Source organism: Ictalurus punctatus, chromosome 11 (genome assembly GCF_001660625.3).
Source record: "Ictalurus punctatus breed USDA103 chromosome 11, Coco_2.0, whole genome shotgun sequence".
Lineage (NCBI taxonomy): Eukaryota > Metazoa > Chordata > Actinopteri > Siluriformes > Ictaluridae > Ictalurus > Ictalurus punctatus.
In genome coordinates, this window is record NC_030426.2 from 14,304,967 (window position 1) to 14,326,854 (window position 21,888).

Sequence of the window (21,888 nt, forward strand, 5' to 3'; positions counted from 1 at the left end):
CCATCACCTACTGCTGGTCTCATTCATCATCTGTCTCACCCACTGTCTCTCTCACCTGCTGCTGGTCTCATTCATCATCTGTCTCACCCACTGTCTCTCTCACCTGCTGCTGGTCTCATTCATCATCTGTCTCACCCACTGTCTCTCTCACCTGCTGCTGGTCTCATTCATCATCTGTCCCACCCACTGTCTCTCTTACCTACTGCTGGTATCATTCATCATCTCACTGTGTCTCTCACCTATCTTTCTCAACCAATTCCTGTCTCACGTTCTGTCCCTTACTCCAGATAACTGTCTCACCCAATGACCATCTCACCCACTTCCTATCTCACTCATCATCTGTCTCACCTGCAGCCTGTCACTCATCTTTCTCACCCACCATGCCATCCATCTCACTTGCTGCCCTTCTCACATGATACCTGTATCAATCACGGAGCACCAGCAGTAATGGACAGCAGTGGTGCTCTACTTCAGTAACACTATTGCCCTTGTGTTGTTTTTGTAGAAGTAAGGACTTATGAATAATGAGAAATGGAAATATGGTTTCCTATATTCCCATATCTCCCATATTTGGGAGCCCATGGATATGATTAGGGTTAGAATCCAGCACATGGGACAGTGACCACAATCTTCTTAATATCTTTTGAATAATTGAACTGATAATATAAAGAACATTTAAAGCTGAGCAAGAGCATGTGCCCAGGGTGGAGCTGCACCCAAATGCTAAACTGGCTAAAAGCCAATGAGTATCATACTCATCTTCAGCTGGCAATTTACTGATTAAAGAGCTGCTTGCTGGAAAGAAAGAAGAAAGCATGCCAAATGAACAGTAGGCATATGAAACTGTGCAGTGACAGTTTCCCTTTTACTTGCAACAGATTGCCCAGAAGACCTTTGTCCTTTGCCTCACCACTAGAGAATACACACATGTGTTTTCTTGCTTCTTTCTATTAAAAAGTCTGTTGATTTGCTGCTTATCAGTTTCTCAGCGTTCACTCTTTTTTGGGGTCTTCAACCATCCAATTAGGATTTTTCCAAGGAAAGCCACAGGGTTGTTTTTGTTGCTTCTAGGGATACTACAGTAGTCAACGAATGGAATGTCATTGCTGCATTTCCTGTTTAAGTCATACTTCTCCATAACTTGTCTCTCTAAAAAGATAATTCATTCAGTGTAAGGAGTCACCTGTTTATTTTCTCAGACAGTTTCATAGCTTTCACTGTAAAAGGACTCTACTCTCCAGCCAATTATCACCAAACATCGCACAAAACACTTCTTGGTTTCCATGGTGCAGGACTGGTGGAGTATTGACACTGCCATACTTTAATGATGTTGAACTCCTAACATGGATTTAAAACTCCCCTGAATGATTTGTACACTGTAACAGTATCAAAATGTCAGCCTTGTCAGTACACCAAGGCATGATTAATGAAATTACACAGATTCAAAATATTTCCAGTGTTTAGTTGTGCTCTGGCCTGACTGGAATGAACTGCTGATCTGAGCTGAGAAAAATTTTGTGCCAGACATCTATATAAACCCCTAAAACTCTCAGTCTGTGTGTTTAAACTTGTAACTGTACACCTATTATTATAAGTTTTACTGGAGCTATTGAATAATTCATAGTAGATACTGAATAATATGTATTTAAGATAAATTACACAATAATGAGCCAAAGGAGTTGTTTTTTTAAGGGGTTAAAGTAAAAATCCTATCTCTGCTCCTAAGACGGTGTTTACAGGCAGTCTGGCAGGAAAATATTAAATGATTATCCTAGATATGTGGGTAAAGCTTTATATTACATAAGATTTACCCAAGATTAGGACCGGTTACTTCCAATCAAAAGAGGAGAAATTCTGGTGAGGTGCATTTAGACTAAGTCACTAACTATTCATACACAAGTAACCACGGTTTCAGGTTTCTATAAGAATTGTGGCTACTCATTGTTCTGCTTACACTGAAGCAATCCTTTGCTTCAGTTAGAAGGACTAGCCTTACACATCAGCATCACTCAGTCAATCCCTATCATTAGTAAACTCTTTTCCCTCAAAAACTCTCCATTTAACGTCACAGAAATCACACATTTTCTCCATTCTGATGTTTGAGTTAAAGATTAACTGAAGCTCTTGACCTGTATCTGCATAATTATATGCATTGCGCTGCTGCCACAAGATTGGCTGATTGGATAACTGCATGAACGAGCAACTGTACAGGTGTTCCTATTAAAATGTACGGAGCGTGTATGCAAGTACGCGTTAGTAATGAGAAATTACAGTCCTTTCTCGTGTCAAGAAAGCATTCTGTAATAAAACATTGAGAAAGAAAGACAGATAGAAATAGATAGATAGAGTGAGAAACTGGAAGAAGCAGAAAGTGAGAGAGTGTGGTGGAGCTGAGAGAATGTACCTTTGCCACCTGTTCCTTGGCCTCCAGGCTTGTTGTAGAGGTAGATATCGGAATCAGGCAGATCACTGCTCACATGGAAGTAATGCTGAAAGAGAGAGAGAGAGAGAGAGAGAGAGAGAGAGAGAGAGAGAGAGAGAGAGGGAGAGACAGAGAGACAGACAGAGAGAGAGAAGGAGAGAGAGACAGGTGGGTGGATTTATTGCAGAACACACTGAAAGACTGACTGCTGAGGAAAAAGACAAAGTTGCCAGCATATTCAGGTCGAAACTTTTCCACAGCACTTCTCAAAACTATTTTAGTATGTTGAATAGCTGGGATTTGAAAAGAACAGCCCTTCATTAATGCACCCTGACCTAAACCTATTACACCACGCAACATTTTTTTCATCTGTTTTATTATTTTTTTTCTTTGAAATTCACTATGTAACTCTGGATGTGTGATGCATTTGAGCAAACAGTAAGTCCAGAGTGCATTAAAACCAGCATGTGAGTGGAGTCCGAGCGAAGCAGCAAAGGGCGCACAGACTGTAAATGTTACCTTGAAGTGGTGCTCCATGTTACTGTCTGTGTATTTGGGGATGTGCAGGAAGATGAGTAGATTCTGGCGGAGATAATGGGCCAAGGCGCGGATCCATGGGACGCTATACTGAGGCAGAATGAACTCCATCACCTCAGTAGGAGCAGAACCAGGAGGCTGAATAAACTGCAGCAAGAGAGAGCGAGAGAGAGAAAACATTTACAAAAATGTGTAAAAAGAAATGCATGTTATAGATACAGAAATACGCTACACTTGTGTACTGTGAATGTATAACATTGTCTATGTGCATTGCTGCAATGATGTCAAGTTAATTTTCTGCACGTGTATGCTAGGGATGTAACTGAACCCATATCCATTACTCGGAATGAATGTGTTCTATATGGTTACAAACACATATCAGAATTATTCAACATCCATTGCAAATCAGGATTATTGTCAAAATGTACAGACTTTCATCTGTTCCTAATTCAACACAATAAATGCTTCAAGTGGTTTCCCCAAATTCTCCAGTTTCAAAATTATTTAACCTCTTCATGGCAAGCATCTTTAGTAATTAGTAGAGCACCCTTTTGCTGTTATGACCTGCTGCAAATTATTTAAAATAAATTAATTAATTAATATAATATATAATATAATATAATAATAATTCTAGACCACAACCACTCCCAGTTCAACTGTGAATGCAGATATAGATAAAGCTACTTGGAGCACTAAACATATTGAAATACAGTGTATGCAACACAGATATTTTACATTTTTATATTACCTTTTGCTTTCAAGCTTCTTGTGGGCTTTGTGAATTATAATTTATACAATCAATTGACACTAAACGCCTCATTCAAAGCGTATACAAAGCAGCCTACAATTCTATGAGCACAATTTTGACAGTTTCCAGCCACAACTTATGAATCTTTTTTGTTTTAGCCCCATTTCATGACCTTCGTGCAGTCCCCCTCAGTCAAAACCCTCAAATTGATTCGTAATTTAGCATAAATTTATTCAGAAATATGAACGCTCTCATTTTGTCATTTATGTATTGTTACTTTTGACAGGAAAATAACTCCATATGCAGGACTCTATTTGGAGGCAATGAAGATTTCAAAAACCGCTAATAGACACTGAAGACACTGTGAGTACCTCTACATCTGCAGGGGTCAGTTTGCAGTTTCTAACCAGCATTACAGTGATGATGTCGAGTGTGGCCTCATCCAGTCGCTTTCTAAGAACCTTCACCAACTCGTCTGTGATCTCCGGACCTGCCAATCAGAACACAGAAGGACCAGGAAAATCTTAACTCTAGAGATACGTACTATTCAAGCTATGCAACTTCGCTACCCAGTGCATGAAAAGAACAATCACAGGTGTACTGCAGTCTGAACCAGTACTGATAAAACACTGATAGTCTAATACACATTAGAGTGTACAGCATTATAAAACTTTTGTTACATAATGACAACAGCAATATTTATGAAAGTACAAACCAATATAATAGGTGTTACTGGCTCCATGATACATATACGTGCTAAATTTTAGCTTAGGAAGAGAATAATTTGTTTGTGCCTGCTGTCTGGTCCTACTGGATCACTTGTGAGCTAGCTGCAGGTGCACTCATATCTCAGGCTCCTGTCTGGCTCAAGAGCACATAAATAATAATCACCTTCCTTTTAAACTTCTACTACAAGCTTTGTAATTAGCTGCACATTAGCTTAACTGCTATTTCCTGTATCACTTTCAAACAGGAACTGATCATTTGGCAACCCATATCTTTCTTGCTCGTATATTCATATATTGTTGAGTAAAGCAAGGAAATATTTTCAGGAAGGTTAAAGAGATGTTGCATAAGTCAGTACATTTCTGCTGTAGTGGACGGTACCACATGGATACCCTGAAGTTTTTTTATTTCCCAAAACAAAGTCTCACTCGCTTTACTGAGTAATCTCACCTGGATACTTTAGATTTTGTGCTATTGTAATCTGTGCTATTCACAATATGCTCATACTGAACATTGTCACCCAGACGAGGAGACTGGTTCCTCATAAGGTTTCTTCCTCACGTTGTCTCCGGGAGTTTTCTTCACCACTGTCATCTCTGGATTACACATTAGAGATCTAAATCTACATCCGGTTTTATGTAAACTTGCTTGGTGGTAATGTCTGCTGTTAAAATTGCTATACAAATAAAACTGAATTTGGGTGGGTGGGGAAAACATTTCATTCATACTATTCATCCTAGTACATGTTGAGACTTGTTGAGACATGTTGATGTGAGTGATTTAGCCCCTTTAAACTCCCAAAGCTACTACTCTTTTTTTATTTTATTTTAAAGCATACTATTTTGTAACTGCCAGAAGTTATTCTGTAAAAAGACTGACGGTAATTGGAGAATATGTAGCAAATCACTCCACGGAGACTGCTATGCTTTCCGTCACTGAAGCCTTACGACTAGCAAGAGCAACCTCTAGATCATCTGTCCGCATCCTACTCGACCTCTCTGTTGCTTTCGACACTGTGAACGATCAGATCCTCCTGTCAGCTCTCGCTTAACTGGGCATCACCGGAACGGTTCTGCGCTGGGTGGAATCCTATCTCTCAGACAGATCCTTCAAGGTATCATGGAGGGGAGGTATTTTTGAAACTCAGCAACTCACAACTTGTGTTCCACAGGGGTCAGTTGAGTCCACTGCTCTTTTCTATCTACACTACATCTCTTGGGCAGGTGATCGAGTCTCATGGCTTCTCATATCATGGCTATGCTGATGACACCCAGCTCTATTTGTTCTTCCAGCCTGACGATCCATCCATCTCTGCACGAATCTCTGCTTACCTGTCGGACATCTCGGTCTGGATAAGGGAACACCACCTTAAACTCAGCCTGGCAAAATCTGAGCTTCTTGTCATCCCAGCCTGTCCCTCAATCAACCACAATCTCACTGTACAGCTCGGCTCAACCACACTCAAGCCAACCAGGATGGCCAGGAACATTGGGGTGATTCTCAATGACAGCTTGACCTTTACAGACCACATCTCAACAACTGCACGGCCCTGTAGGTTCATCCTGTACAACATCAAGAAAATCAGACCCTACCTCACCGAACAGGCTACACAGATACTAGTCCAGGCTCTTATCTCAAAACTGGACTACAGCAACTCACTACTCACTCACAGCTCCATCAAACACCTTCAAATGAGTCAGAATGCAGCAGCACGCCTCGTCTTCAACCAGCCCAAGAGAACCCATGTCGCACCCCTCTTCATCTCCCTCCACTGGCTTCCTGTAGCCGCCCGCATCAAATTCAAGGCCTTGATGCTCACCTAAAACACCTTGTCTGGAACAGCACCCTCCTACCTCAACTCTCCTGAAGGCTTATGTTCCCTCATGCAATCTGCAGTCAACCAACGACCAACGCTTAGTAGTGCCTACTTCCTCAGTGGTGGAATGAACTTCCAACCTCAATCCGGACCACATAATCTCTCACCATCTTCAAAAAACAGCTAAAGATCCACCTCTTCCGTGAACACCTAACCAACCCATTTAAAATTTTATATATATTATATATATATATATATATATATATATATATATATATATATATATATATATATATATATATATATATATACACACACACACACACACACACACACATATATATTACTCTGGCACTTACACCTCTATGCAATTTTCTACTTCTGGAACTAAATTAACAGATCTTGTATGGCAGCACAACTTGTATTGTTCTCTGCTTGATATGTCGCTTTGCTTGTATTTTCTCATTTGTATCTCGCTTTGGATAAAAGCATCTGCTAAACGAATAAATTTAATGTAATGTACTTATGTGCAAACAATGCAAATCTGAACCCACAAGCAAGTTGCATGGAGCTTAAGGGCTTAAAACACTCATGGAGTAAAGAAACAACAAACCTAAAGTCAACGAAGAAGAAGAACAGGAGATATATCTGAAACTTGAAATGGTATGGAAATGGAGGAACTGTTGGCCATGTGTGTCAAGGATGTAATTCCAGCAAACATACAGAGAAAAAATGAAGGAATGTTGAAACATTATTTCAACCAAATCCGTTTAATCAGTCTGATCCTGCATGATCTTCACTATGTGATAGAAAATACCTGTATATTTTCTATTACAGATAAAGTTATACCAAGTTTGATAGTGAAAACACTAAGAAGCATGTCACCTGCTGAGAGACAGTGGGCACTGCAACCCCTCCCATAAACCCTGCACCTCCTACAACACACTCCTAAACCCCACCTCTCACTCCTATATTTACCTCTGTTGCTGTTACTGTTATTATGGTCACCGTCATTATTGTTATTTGTTATACAGTGATTGTTCTCTTGCTATAACCATCATTGCTGCCATCACTATTATTAGTAGTTATTACAGCTATTTTGCTATTATTATTGCCATCTTTTTCACACTGAATTCTAAACCTTGGTCAACATTGTGCTATACACAATCGTACCAATGAAATCTTAACAGGATCATATTAAAGTGAGAGAATAAAGGAGAAGAAATAAATGAGAGACAGAGAGACAGAGAGAGAGAGACAGAGTGAGTAGACAAAGATACGAAGTGGTGACATCATGGATTGAACAGTTAAAACGCTGTATGAAGAGCAACAGCATTCCCTAGCAGGATGTGAGCAGTACTGCAGGCATTGAGCCTGCATCAAATTCACAGGGATTATTACTGCGTAATGCAACATGGAGACATTTCCTTCACATCTCTGCCACTTTCCCAAAATGTGCACGGTCTTAAAATTAAGGGTTGTTTTTTTTTTATGAAAGGGACTGAGAACTAAACCCATACTGAATGAAAGATTTTAAAAAAATCAGCAATTTTGTAGATTCACTAACTCCCATAATAACACCTTTCTATCAAGATTTTGGCTTAATAGTACTGCATACTTAAACACTGGCCTATTTGTAATAGCGTGAAGATATGTCTTCCAATGAAGATTACAGAACACAGTCACACTCTCTCTCTCGCTCGCTCTCTCACCTGCACGTCCCACTCCATGCACTAACAGCAGAATGTGTTTGTCCACCTGTCCAACTGGCCTTGAGCCCTCCAGAGATGACCGGGAGCCCTGGAAACAAGAAATATATCTAACACACATACACGATATACACACCTGATTTCAATTCTCTCTCACACACACACACACGCTCTCTCAGTCTCTTTCACACTCACACACACACACACACACACACACACACACACACACACACACACACACACACACACACACACACACACACACAACCGTGTAACCTATTTTTCAGTTTACGAAGTGCAGGTTCCTCATAGCTTGCTCTGTGGTTCATACCTCCTTAAGGAGGAATCTCTGACTCTGAGCAGCTCATCAAGCTCATAAACTGAAGGACGTGTTCTTGTTTTATACACAGCAGTGCACATAAATCACCCAGCAGTGACTCTGCTTGCAACCAGAGCCATAATGACTTCTGCAGGCTGCAGTTTCCTGATGCTTAATGCATGTGTATAAAAGAAGCCTAAAAATACACCACATATGAAAGCATGTACAGTGAAATGGGTAAACCAGGGATACATGCAACTGCTGCTGAGAAAACACAAATGGCCATCTTCCCCATTAACATAAAACACTGACTGAAATCATCAGGTAGTACATCATGCTGGCAGACTGTGTTTTCTTACCCTGTAATACAGAACTAAAATAGAAATTGATGATTTGATATTACAATTAATTTGTCTCTAGCACAGCAAAACAATACTTTTGTTATATACTGTTACATAATAGCTCCTTCAGGCACCACATTTAATGGCTATGTGTACGAGTCTACGTGCACTCTGTTTAAGTAAATTGCATTAAATTATGAATAAACTTCAAATAATTCCTGTTACGCAATGTTTTATACAGGTTTTTGGGTCACTGATTAAATCAGCCAACATACACTGGTAATCTACCTACAGTATCTCACAAAAGTAAGTACACCCCTCGCATTTTTGTAAATATTTGATTATAACTTTTCATGTGACAACAGTGAAGAAATGACACTTTGCTACAATGTAAAGTAGTGAGTGTACAGCTTGTGTAATGGTGTAAATTTGCTGTCCCCTCAAAATAACTCAACACACAGCCATTAATGTCTAAACCACTGGCAACAAAAGTGAGTACACCCCTAAGTGAAAATGCCCAAATTGGGCCCAATTAGCCATTTTCCCTCCCCGGTGTCATGTGACTTGTTTGTGTTACAAGGTCTCAGGTGTGAATGGGGAGCAGGTGTGTTAAATTTGGTGTCATCGCTCTCACACTCCCTCATACTTGTCACTGGAAGTTCAACATGGCACCTCATGGCAAAGAACTCTCTGAGGATCTGAAAAAAACAATTGTTGCTCTACATAAAGATGGCCTAGGCTATAAGAAGATTGCCAAGACCCTGACACTGAGCTGCAGCACGTTTAACAGTGACCATACAGCGGTTTAACAGGACAGGTTCCACTCAGAACAGGCCTTGCCATGGTCGACCAGAGAAGTTGAGTGCACATACTCAGCGTCATATCCAGAGGTTGTCTTTGGGAAATAGATGTATGAGTGCTGCCAGCATTGCTGCAGAGGTTGAAGGGGTGGGGGGTCAGCCTGTCAGTGCTCAGACCATATGCCCCACACTGCATCACATCGGTCTACATGGCAGTCGTCCCAGAAGGAAGCCTCTTCTAAAGATGATGCACAAGAAAGCCTGCAAACAGTTTGCTGAAGACAAGCAGACTAAGGACATGGATTACTGGAACCATGTCCTGTGGTCTGATGAGACCAAGATAAACTTATTTGGTTCAGATGGTGTCAAGCGTGTGTGGCGGCAACCAGGTGAGGAGTACAAAGACAAGTGTGTCTTGCCTACAGTCAAGCATGGTGGTGGGAGTGTCACGGTCTGGGACTGCATGAGTGCTGCCGGTACTGGGGAGCTACAGTTCATTGAGGGAACCATGAATGCCAACATGTACTGTGACATACTGAAGCAGAGCATGATCCCCTCCCTTCAGAGACTGGGCCACAGGGCAGTATTCCAGCATAATAACGACCAAAACACACCTCCAAGACGACCACTGCCTTGCTAAAGAAGCTGAGGGTGAAGGTGATGGACTGGCCAAGCATGGCTCCAGACCTAAACCCTATTGAGCATCTGTGGGGCATCCTCAAACGGAAGGTGGGGGAGCACAAGGTCTCTAACATCCACAAGCTCCATGATGTCGTCATGGAGGAGTGGAAGAGGACTCCAGTGGCAACCTGTGAAGCTCTGGTGAACTCCATGCCCAAGAGGGTTAAGGCAGTGCTGGAAACTAATGGTGGCCACACAAAATATTGACACTTTGGGCCCAATTTGGACATTTTCACTTAGGGGTGTACTCACTTTTGTTGCCAGCGGTTTAGACATTAATGGCTGTGTGTTTAGTTATTTTGAGGGGACGGCAAATTTACACTGTTACACAAGCTGTACACTCACTACTTTACATTGTAGCAAAGTGTCATTTCTTCAGTGTTGTCACATGAAAATATATAATCAAATATTTACAAAAATGTGAGGGGTGTACTCACTTTTGTGAGATACTGTACATCCAGTGTGGATTTAAAAAACATCTGAGCATACTGTTGTATAAAAGTTGTAAAAAAAGATTTTTTTTTAAATGGAGAGTATTTTCCACTTAGCACCAATCACCAATAAAGATCTGGGAATTAGCCAAACATGCAAAGACAAGGAAAATATTTTTTTAATTTACTCATATGGCTGAGCAGCTTAGGGACTAAGGGCCTTGCTCAAGAGCCAAACAGTGCAGGCTTGGAATTTTAAATTCACAACCTGATAATCAACCCAGAGTTTTAGCCACTGAACTACCACTGCCAAATGTACATGCCATTTTTTTCCATCCGTCACATCTCTGAGCATGTCACACATCAAGAATTTTTCAGTTGTAAGCTCTGATCTTGTTTGACAATATAAGATGTTTATAATTTTATTATTACTATGTATATTTCAGAAAAAAACAAAATTTGTAAAAAAAAATAAAAAATAAATAATAAATAAATAAATAAATAACCATAATATTGCATTAACATATTATATTCATCCAAATCATCTAGATTTTTAGGTGGACCTGCATCATTGGAGGGACTGGATTGGAATCCATCGGATTGGACTGCAAAATTTGAGTACAAAATGCAAACAGATGCAAAGCAACATCACAGCTTGATGACTTTCCAAATTTATTTTACTTTACTACAAAAGTAATATTAAATCTTACTCCACTGCGCAGAATCTTAATTAAGAAAGATTGATAAATTATTGCCTGCCCATATAACTATGAAATAAATAATTAAATTAAAAAAAATAAAGCTATCATTGGTTATGCCTTTAAGGAAATCCATTACATCACTGGAAACTTTAACAGTGTGCGTGAACGGTACCGTAAGATCTTCAGATCCCAGAGGCTCCTGACTGCGAGCCAAACCCAGGGATCGAGAAACATGGAGATTCATATCCAGATCACTGTATGCCCCTGTCTGAGAGGTTTCTGACAGTCTGACAAGAGAAGAGAGGAATCAAACCAGTTCAGACAGAAAGATTTAACACCACATTAAGGCCTTCAAAAAAGTTAGGTATCAGAAGGAGTGGAAGCCAGCATGAATAAGTGATGAGTGATGAGGAGTGATGAGAGGGTAGAAGCCAGATTTAATGGGGGTTATCCAACCAACAGACTGACCTGAGGTAAAAGACAGATTTGGTGGTGCGTTCCTGATACACAAACATGTTCTTGCGGTTGACCACACAGAAGGCACTCAACACTGAACGCAGAGCCTGGATTGCTGATAGAGAACAAAGCAAGAAGAGTTTAAGAGCATCAATAATTAGCAATTAACAATATCACAAATTATTAACAATAATGCCAAATACAACTGCTCTACCAAACGAAACAAGCAAAATACATAATCTGCACCATGTTGCTGCAATGTGTACAGAATTTTCTGTTTTCTTCACAGTCTTATTTTTGGCATAAAATAATGCCTTTCTTATAACTCTATTTAGCGGTCTATATTGCTTATTTATTTAAATATTACATTTCGGATCAGGTGGGTGGCTGTGGATTTTAACTTAAAACAAGCAACTTGGACTGATAATCTTAACACATACTGTAGACTCTTAAACTTTATTACCACATATACTGTATTTCCAGCAGAAAATAGCCTTTCCCAACAAAAACATCGACCTTCACCATCAAACGCTCTCCAACACATACCAACATTTACCATCAAACATCACACGCCGTTAAATATCAACATCAATCACTATCAGACAACACAGACCATCAAACACAAGAATTTACCATTAAACAATATCAAACACCAACATTCTCCCACACACACCTACTAAAATCAACATCCACCAACATTTAAAGTCAAACACTATGAAACATCAACATTCACCAAACAATCACTATCAAACACATTTAAAAACCAACATTCACCATCAAACACATTTAAAAACCAACAATCACCATCAAACATTCACCATCAAACACATTTAAATGCCAGTCACCATCAAATATTCACCATCAAATACATTTATACATCAAACATTCACCATCAAACACATTTAAATGCCAGTCACCATCAAATATTCACCATCAAATATTCACCATCAAATACATTTATACATCAAACATTCACCATAAAACACATTTAAATGCCAAGAGTCACCATCAAATACATTTATACATCAATTATTCAGCATCAAACACATTTAAACACATTCACCATCAAATATTCACCATCAAATACATTTAAATACTTGGGTTTTAATAAGTCAAACACTACTGTTAATAAGTCAACCACCAACATTCAAAAACACCAGTATTCACAACCAAACATTATCAAACACCAACATTGAAAACAAACCCTATCATACACACCAACATTCTCCCACAGCAGCATTCACCGATGTGAATCATCAAATATCATCAAGCAATATTTACAAGAAAAACACCATCAATCGCCAGCTTACACCAACATACACAAGTACTCATGCCTTTTGCTGTTTTAATGTGTCAGTAAAAACAATCTGAATGAACAAAACTGAATAGATGAAACATTCTAGAAGCTTTACTATAATCTCACACACACAGGTAAAACACACCGATCCAATGCTGGCTGGTGAATGCTGTATCAGATTGGACAGTCAATCCGCATAGGGTTTATATGGCGCAGAATTTGAATAACTGGTGGTGTGAATGAATAACGCCTACACTACATTTAAATGCACATCAAATTCCATTAAAAGGTCTATCAGAATATTGTCTTAATCTGAATTGGGCAATCGGACTGTGGCATTTACATGACTCAGCACTAATTAGAATATTGCCAAATTCCGATTAATATTGGAATATCGATGTGCATGGAAATGTAGTCAATGCCTGTGCTTGTGTGCACGCACGTGTGTGTGTGTGGGGGTGTGTGTGTGGGTGTGTGTGTGTGTGTGTGTGTGTATGTGTGTGTATGTGTGTGTAGTCACCTCGTGCCACTCCCATGTTGGGCCCCATCTTTAGTCGTGGGTGGATTTGGATGACGGTGTTCCAAACTACGTCACACGCAAAGTGACCCGGCATGAAGTGCATAGTGGCAGCCAAGTAATCTCTCGGCTGGTAGCTTTCATCCGCATTATAGTCTGTAACAGATGGGGGGGAGGGGGGATAATACAAAAAATTATAGACAACAATGGATGGAGAGGTGCAAGGAAGGAAAAATAAAGAAAGAAAGAAAAACAAACAACCATACAGAGAGAGATACAAAAAGAACATTGGGACAGGGAGAAGCAGACGAAGAAGGATGATGAAACAGAATGAAAAAGGGTGAAAGAAAACGAAAAGAGTGAGAGAGAGACTGTTGTAGTGTCTTCAGTATAATAAGGCTATAATAGCGTGTCACTATCAGTACTCTTGCCTGACGCTGCCCTGGAGAGCCACTGAGGTTTTACAGCACAATTACTCTCTGGATTCAATTCATTTGCACACAGTAGAGCGGAACGATCTGTGCTGTTAGGAAATGAGAGTGCTAATTCAGACCCAACAGCAGCTACAAAAACACAACAAGGGTGGAAAAAGGGCTTCTGCACAAAACCATGAAATATGTGTATCTGTCTGTTAGTGCTTGTAACTATACCTACTGGACATTCAGAGTGTTTGACAGCAAGGCCACTATAAATAACAAAGAAATCAGGGTGACTACATTTAAAAATGAGCAATTACATCACATTGCTCCTGGGAAATCAAGTAGATTGAAAATAATGAAAATATTTTATCGGCAGAGTAGCACAGCAGCAATGTTAAGTGCTGCACTGAATTTTCTTGTTCTTTTGTATTTGTTTTTTGGAAGAGAAACTAGGTCCAGTTTACTAGGAGGAGACTATCACATGACCTGAGGGAAAAAAAGAAAATTTAAACTGGCAATTAGTGTTTTCTGAATTGTGTGACTTAAATTCAAGTGAATGAGTGACATTTCAAGCTCATCCCAGCTTAATGCCAAGTCCAAATTGTTCATTTTAGCTCACTTTGCCATTTTAGAAGTGTCAACTGAGGAGACACAGGGATACTTCTTGAATTTTATAAATAAAGGAAAACTAAAATTAGCTGTTTGTAGGGCTGTTTCTAAAATCACTTGTTCCCGAGGATATGAAGTCAGATCAGTAGTGCTCCTAAAGAGTCGTGCCTTAGGGACAGCTGATGAACAACCTCCAAGATCCTAATCAGTCCGAGCGGCACATTCCACAGAGACTGCATGTAGAAGCTACATGCTGCTACATCAGCCAAATGGTCATCAGTCCTCATCCTCCTCGACCTTTCAGCAGCGTTTGACACAGTCAACCAAAAGACTCTCTTGTCCACCCTCATGAGTCTCAGAATTTGTGGTGCAGCATGGCATTGGTTTGCTTCCTACCTGGAAGGTCGCTCATACCAGGTGACATGGAGGGGATCCACATCTCCTCGCAGACTCTGGTGTCCCACAAGACTCAGTACTAGGTCCTCTCCTGTTCTCCCTCTGTACTCAATCTCTTGGTGAGGTCATATCCTCACATGGGTTTTCATACCACTGCTATGCGGGTGACACTCAAATCGTTTCCTTCCCTCCCTCAGACCCTCTTGTTTCTGCTCAGATCTCAACTTTCTGGCAGACAGCTCATCAGCTGAATCTTAATCCCAGCAAAATCGAACTGCTGTTCATCCCAGGTGATTAATCGCCATGTAAGGATCTTGTGATCTCCCTGTGATTACTACATGCAACCTTGGCATAACCATGGACAATCAACTGTCCTTTTCCTCTCACATTGCTAATCTGACACACTCATCTAGATTCCTCCTTTACAACATTACAAGGATTCATCCATTTCCATCCATACATGCCACTCGGGTGCTTGTTCAGTCTCTTGTCATTTCGAGACGGAACTACTGCAACTCACTCCTGGCAGGTCTGCCTCTGAGAGCCACTGATACAGAAAGCATTTGCGTGACTTGTTTCAACCTTCCGAAGTTCTCCCACACCACCCCATTGCTACGATCCCTCCACTGGCTTCTTGTAGCTGCCCACATCAGATTTAAAACACTGATGCTAGCCTACAAAGCCAAAAATGGACCAGCACCCACTGACCTCAAATCACTCATCACACCCCACACTGCACCACGCTCCCGCCGATCCTCTAGCACCACTAGACTGGTGCTACCATGTCTCAGGGTACAAGGAAGGCATGCATCAAGACTCTACTCTGTTCTGGCACCTAGTTGGTGGAATAAACTTCCCCTAGATTTCCAAACAGCTGAGTCACTGGCGGTCTTCAAACAACATCTAAAGACCTACCTTTTTTCTAAAGTACTTCAATTTACACTTTTCATTAAAAAAGTTTTGTCTGTGCTGTTCTTATTATATTACCTCGCAACAGAGTTTTTCGACTGACGGTATCTTAGTCTGTGACCTAGTGAACCAGTATTAGGATGTATTTTTTGATAGAGACATCAAAGCACTTCTGTAAGTTGCTCTGGATAAGGGCATCTGCCAAATGCCGTAAATGTAAATGTAAATGATGAGCTCCACTGAATCGGTGTTTACCCCTAATATAGTTATGTAATAATTATTGTATTTACCATCTGAGGTGGCCATTCTCTGCCTGTACAGAGGCTCATTTTTCCAGATGTCTTCCTCACTTTCAGCCACCAGGAGTGAATTACACACATGACTATCGTGCAGGTCTTGCAGCAGCAGGCGCTGTTGAAACAAACAGTATATTCATTTAATAAGCATAATAGTATGCTTAACACAGCTGCAGCACCAGTAACAAGCAAGCCAAAAGTGATGGACACGCATCACTCATAGATGTTCAAAGCCAGGGAAAAATCACTCAAGATTGGGTCTAGAACTCCATCACAACCAACAACCAGCAGACAAATTTGAGAGGCCACCAAAAAATATTAAAACAATAAAACGGAAGACAGATACAAAAACAAACATCATTCATATAAAAAAAGGAAAAAGCTCTTGAGAGAAACAGTGGCAAACACATGCATAGCAAACTCTCAACCAGAATTAGAAATTTTTCTTTAAATACTAATGTTCATCTATCACCATTTATCATGAACAAACAACATACCCCATTATACACCAGCACACATTCACCAATAATATAACAATATACATTACAATTTATCATCAAACAACACATATCAGCACTCACCAACAACACACCATACATTCAAATTGAAAAAACACCAACACCCATAAACTTTCACCAACATACACCAATACCATCACACAGCAACACAGTCAGTGACATTAATATTGTAAAGGACAATACAGCAATGCCTATTAACAAACGATACACTGTGCAAGCCTGCTATGGCCCATAGCTCCTAAATGGAAGCTCAGTTTGCAGAGAAGTACGAATGCATTTACCTGATTGACTTTCCTACAGATTTTCCCAATCTCTTCCACAATGAGCTGATGAAGACGCAGGTACTCTGGGATTTCTTCCTCTTCTTCTTCTTCTTCTCCAGAAGACAGTCTCTGTTTTCCAGCATTAAAACTCCTGACAACACACAAAAACAAAAGTATAATGTACAAAACAGTGGAGGAAAAAGAATTCCCGTCACACTGTAGCCTCACATTAAGCATAGAGGCAATATACACATAAGCCCAAATCATAATGGATTAATATTATTGTGTTCTTGGTAATGATGACAATCATCACTAATGACTACTGTTGTTTTATTCTAGACATTATATCATGAAAAATGTTTTTTAAGCAAATTACCTGCTCTCTAATGACAACCAAACGTTACCTCAATCAATTTCACTCTACAAAATACTTTTCAATTTGAAATGATGTGTATAAGAGACACAAGTGTGCCTTATGATGAAGTACTGGGCTCCAGCTGGCACACATTAGAGAGCATATCAAACCAAATGTGTATGATGTTGGTGGCTCCAATCTCAGAAATGAAAGTAACTGTACTTTTTCCTTGGGGGTGGTGGTAACATTCAAGGGGAGATATTTTGCACCATTAGAATGTACCGTATACCTGAAAATGTTAATGTAGTGTACCTTTAAAACATTTTTTGAAGTAATATTTTAAAAGATTTTTCTTTTAATAATTGGACCTTGAAGTGGTCCTTAAGGCCCAATTATTATTTTTTTTAAATCTTCAAAAGATATTTGAACAATTTTTTGGAAGATTTAACAATAATAATAATAAAAACAACAACAACAATAATTGGACCTTAAGGACCACTTCAAGGTATTACATGCACTTTCTAAGGTAAAAGATACACAATAAAGCTCCAAAACATGTCTGCTTTGATGGTACTACTACAGAAACAAGGGAAAGTACTGGCTGTTACTTTTATTTCTGAGTGTGTATAGTATAGCGTGAGACCCAAGCGACTGCAGCATGTGACCCGGGCAGATGTAGTGGGTAATGTGAATGTGGCAAACCTAGAGTGTGAGAAAACCTCCAATCTGTCCTTCTGGATTTGGATAATGAGCCAGAAATCTGGCATGAGAGGAATCTGGATCTCGTGCTCATCCATGGTGGGTCCATCACACTCTGAGTCACTGCTTCCCCCATCGTAACCTAACACATACACAGTATAAGCACAGTGTACTGCATTACTGTATTTCTGATTACTATCGTTCACTGCCTCACATAACTGAATCAAATCTAACAGTAATCAAGTCGTGACTCATTCATACAGTTAGTGATGTGTAATAAACACTGCTACCTAGCATGTCTGAGTCCAGGCTCCCCTGGCTGGATACGACACTCTGAACTCGGCTGGGCCTGATTTTTCCACTGCCTGAGAACACAGACCAATGGACAACTAACCTTTAGGCTCAATCTGAAAGAATTCTTTTAAAAGAACAGCACTTTACATACTGTCTGTCATGTCCTGTATCTGTAGTTTTCAGCCCAGTAGTTCTTCACACCCTAATGCTTTCTCAGCAGATAATCGTCAAACTCACAGGAAACAGTGTAAAAAAAATTTCTTTGAATAGAATACCATGCTTGTTTTAATAAACATGCAGCTAAATTTCTATGGTAAAACAAAGCAGAAATACTCCTTAAACACTGCTGAACTCGCTGATCAGATCAATCCGAGAACACAACGGCACAAGCAGTGAGAAATACGTTAATTCACACCTACATGCACAAAACCTGCCTGATAAACGAGGTGCATTGTGTTGCACTCTCCAGATGTTTTTGGAAATACTCGCCATGTGTAATAGACTCCAGACTGATCCCAGAATGAGTTTTTGGAGGGGGGTTGTGGCTGGCACTGCTGCCTGTCTGCTGACTGGTGCTCTGAGAATGACCGTCATCTGTACCACTTTCTTTGATTCGCTCAGTGACCGAGTCGCTTGTTGAATCTGAGGCTACTGGCTTCACTTCATCTTCCTCCTCCTCCTCCTCCTCAGTGATATCTTCTTGTTCCTTCTGCTCCTCTGCTTGGTGTTGCATCGGAGTTTCCACACCTCCTTCAACCTGCTGGATTACAGCATTGTCATTACAAAAGTATAAATGATAGTAAACAAGTTATTTTTGCAATTATAAGATGTGAATTTTTTTATATTGTTCACATATTTTAGAAACTATTTAAAAAATGAAGACATTAACACTTATGTAATAGCACATACGGAATTATGCATTGACTATAAAACATGTAAACATATTATTTAAGATTTTAACTAAACTAAACTTAACTAATGTGAGATATAAAATACCTCTGGCTCATCCTCCTTTTTCCCAGGCTCTGCCTCACTGTCTAACTGCTTTGAAAATGGGGCGTGACCGGCTGTTGTTTTCAAGCTGCTATCAGCCTCAGGAAGGTGGCTGGCTGGTTGAGACACGGATCCCTCTCCCTGAGAAAAGGCAGAATTCTTATTTAACTCCTGGGCTGTCTGTAATCTGTGTGAGTGCTGCCGACTTCGAGAGATGTAGTAGAAATTCTCCTTCTCCGCGTTTAGCAAGTAACCAGGAAAAGAAAAACGCCTGAACTCCTACGGAGAAAGAAAACATCATCAATACTTACATTGAGAAAAATATTAAAATATTCTCAAAATATTTCAAAAGCACACAGAACTATGATTAATTTAACAACGGAAAAATATTAAGAACATATAAAACAAATCAATAACTGATCACACCTCTTTAAACTTCTCCAGCGACTGTTCTGGGCCGAAGACAAACTGCAGAGGGACGAGCTCGTGATGGCAGCCAGGCCTCCCGCTGGAACGAAAGACGTGATCAGCCACCTTCTGCAGGGTGGAGCAGTCCACCACAGAAGAGTGACGAAGTGCTGAGACGATCTCGTCCTCCAGCAGCCAGCGGATCTACAGCAGAGGAAAAGAGATGAGAGGAGACAAGGAGCGAGAGAGACAGGGAGATATAAACAGACAAAGATGGAGGTGGAGAATGGAGAGCAAAGAGAGTAAAAGGGGAATTAAAGAGAAGTGATTGACAGTGATACAAAAACAGAGTTGGAGAAACCGATATAAAGAGAGAAATACAGGAAGAAAAAGAGAGAGTGAATAAGTGAGGGGGATTGAGAAAGCTCGTCATTTAAAAAAACAACAAATTAAAAAAAATAAAATAACAGGTCACAAATGGTCCAAGAAGTCTCTAAATATCTAGAAGTCTCTCTCTCTCTCTGCCTATTCTTTGATTAGCAGAATATTTGTCTGTGGATCTGAATACTCTATTATCTGTAGTTTCTGGCACCACTTGACTGCATGTCAGCAGCTATAAACCGGTACAAAACAAAAGCAGCATATTTCAGACAACATTCACTCTGGCTACTGACTACATTTGGAGAGAAATTGTGCAGATTTCATTTTAAGAAAAACAGTTCTTTTAAATGTGATTCTTCTCCTCCAACTGTGTAACTGCTCTGTCTACATATGCTGCATATTAACCTGCGCCTGTATATACTGGTGAATATGTATAAAAACAATAGGACTGAATTAAATTCCATCAGAATATTGTATAACCTGGAATTTAAGGTTAGGGTCCTAGAGGAATTAATATTTTTTTTAATAAAAATTTTTAATGTATATATCTGGATATCAGTTTGGCTTTACAGGCAGAGAGCAGACTTAGAACATTCAGCAGGACAGAGTAACTCACTTCATCCATGGTAGCTAGCACGGCCTGTTTGTGAAGCACTGGGAGTTTGGACAGAGGATCACCTGTCATACTGAGAGAACAGACAAGCTTCAATGTCACAATGTCTCTCAGAGTGCTGTCAAAATGAAAATGTAATGGACACATATCATCAGGTACAAAGAAGGATGTATGCCACATTTCTTAGATTACAAAATGCAAAAAAAATTTTAAATCCTAGATCTGCACTACAGTAAATTAGTAATGTTGTCACGGCTGTGATCAATCAAACAAAAGCTGCTTATGAAGTAAATATTTCAAAATTAATTGTTTTTCCAGTTCTGACAAAGAGCTTAAGATCAGAATTTGATCAAGGGCTTCAGCATAGGGAACAATACAGCACTGCACTATAGGGAAAAATACTAAAACCTGATAGAGCAGTTCTGTCAGCCATGAGTTTGTAACTTTCATGTTGACTTTCATAACGTGAACAGAATTTTGGGATTGCCTTCTGAGATGGAAACATGCAATGCTCCTTCAAACTAGTCTAAAATAAGTACAAAATAGAGTTCAAAATAGAACATCATAAAATGACTAAATTTAGAATGACAATACTGTGAAGTGTAAATAATCAAGATATAGTGGGTAACCAATTATCAGCACACGCCGGGTCCCATAATTGTATTGTATAAACAAAGTAAACAAACTGACCCATCCATTCCAACCCCACGCAGGCTGTCCAGATTCTCCATGAGCTCCTCGTCTGAGCGGTAGGAAGACGGCTGTCCAGGGGAGCGGTTCATAGACACACTGCTCTCAGAAGTGTACCTGAGTATGTGCGCACACACACACACACACACACACACACACACACACACACACACACACACAGAGACAAAGAGAGAGAAAAACAATGGTCAGTAGGTAGAGCACATTTGACATTTGCTAAATATGCACTTCCCAAGACTGAGACACACACTGAAATCATTTTAAACAGGTTATATTTATATTTGACCATAAAGCTGCTGTTTTGTTGTTGTGTTTTTCATTAAGAAGAATAATGAACCAGGGACATAGAGTTCCACAGGGGCAGGGGCTCAAAGGTAAGAAAAAAAAAAAAGAACAACAAAAAAAGAGCTAATTTTACTACTTTACTAACTTTAATCCATCCATCCATCCATCCATCCATCCATCCTCAACCGCTTATCCGTTTTAGGGTCGCGGGGGCAGCAGCTCCAACAAGGGACCCCAAACT

General features: G+C 39.9%; 1 protein-coding gene across 13 annotated transcripts in view; it reads right to left on the reverse strand.

The window, feature by feature from the left end:
* The window catches only part of szt2 (SZT2 subunit of KICSTOR complex), a 126,575-nt gene that overhangs the window by 64,597 nt on the left and 40,090 nt on the right, over positions 1-21,888 (reverse strand). For 12 of the 13 annotated variants that reach the window (XM_017479539.3, XM_017479541.3, XM_053683638.1 and 9 more), the window contains 16 exons: positions 21,345-21,461; positions 20,658-20,727; positions 19,679-19,864; positions 19,256-19,531; positions 18,749-19,019; positions 18,256-18,330; positions 17,969-18,107; positions 16,930-17,062; positions 16,125-16,245; positions 13,505-13,657; positions 11,700-11,802; positions 11,404-11,518; positions 7,962-8,049; positions 4,079-4,197; positions 2,942-3,106; positions 2,405-2,489 (listed from right to left, as the gene is read on the reverse strand). In XM_017479539.3, coding sequence (XP_017335028.2) covers positions 2,405-2,489; positions 2,942-3,106; positions 4,079-4,197; positions 7,962-8,049; positions 11,404-11,518; positions 11,700-11,802; positions 13,505-13,657; positions 16,125-16,245; positions 16,930-17,062; positions 17,969-18,107; positions 18,256-18,330; positions 18,749-19,019; positions 19,256-19,531; positions 19,679-19,864; positions 20,658-20,727; positions 21,345-21,461 — 2,216 coding nt within the window. The remainder of the gene's footprint in view (positions 1-2,404; positions 2,490-2,941; positions 3,107-4,078; positions 4,198-7,961; positions 8,050-11,403; positions 11,519-11,699; positions 11,803-13,504; positions 13,658-16,124; positions 16,246-16,929; positions 17,063-17,968; positions 18,108-18,255; positions 18,331-18,748; positions 19,020-19,255; positions 19,532-19,678; positions 19,865-20,657; positions 20,728-21,344; positions 21,462-21,888) is intronic. The other variant, XM_017479540.3, reaches the window with a different exon arrangement.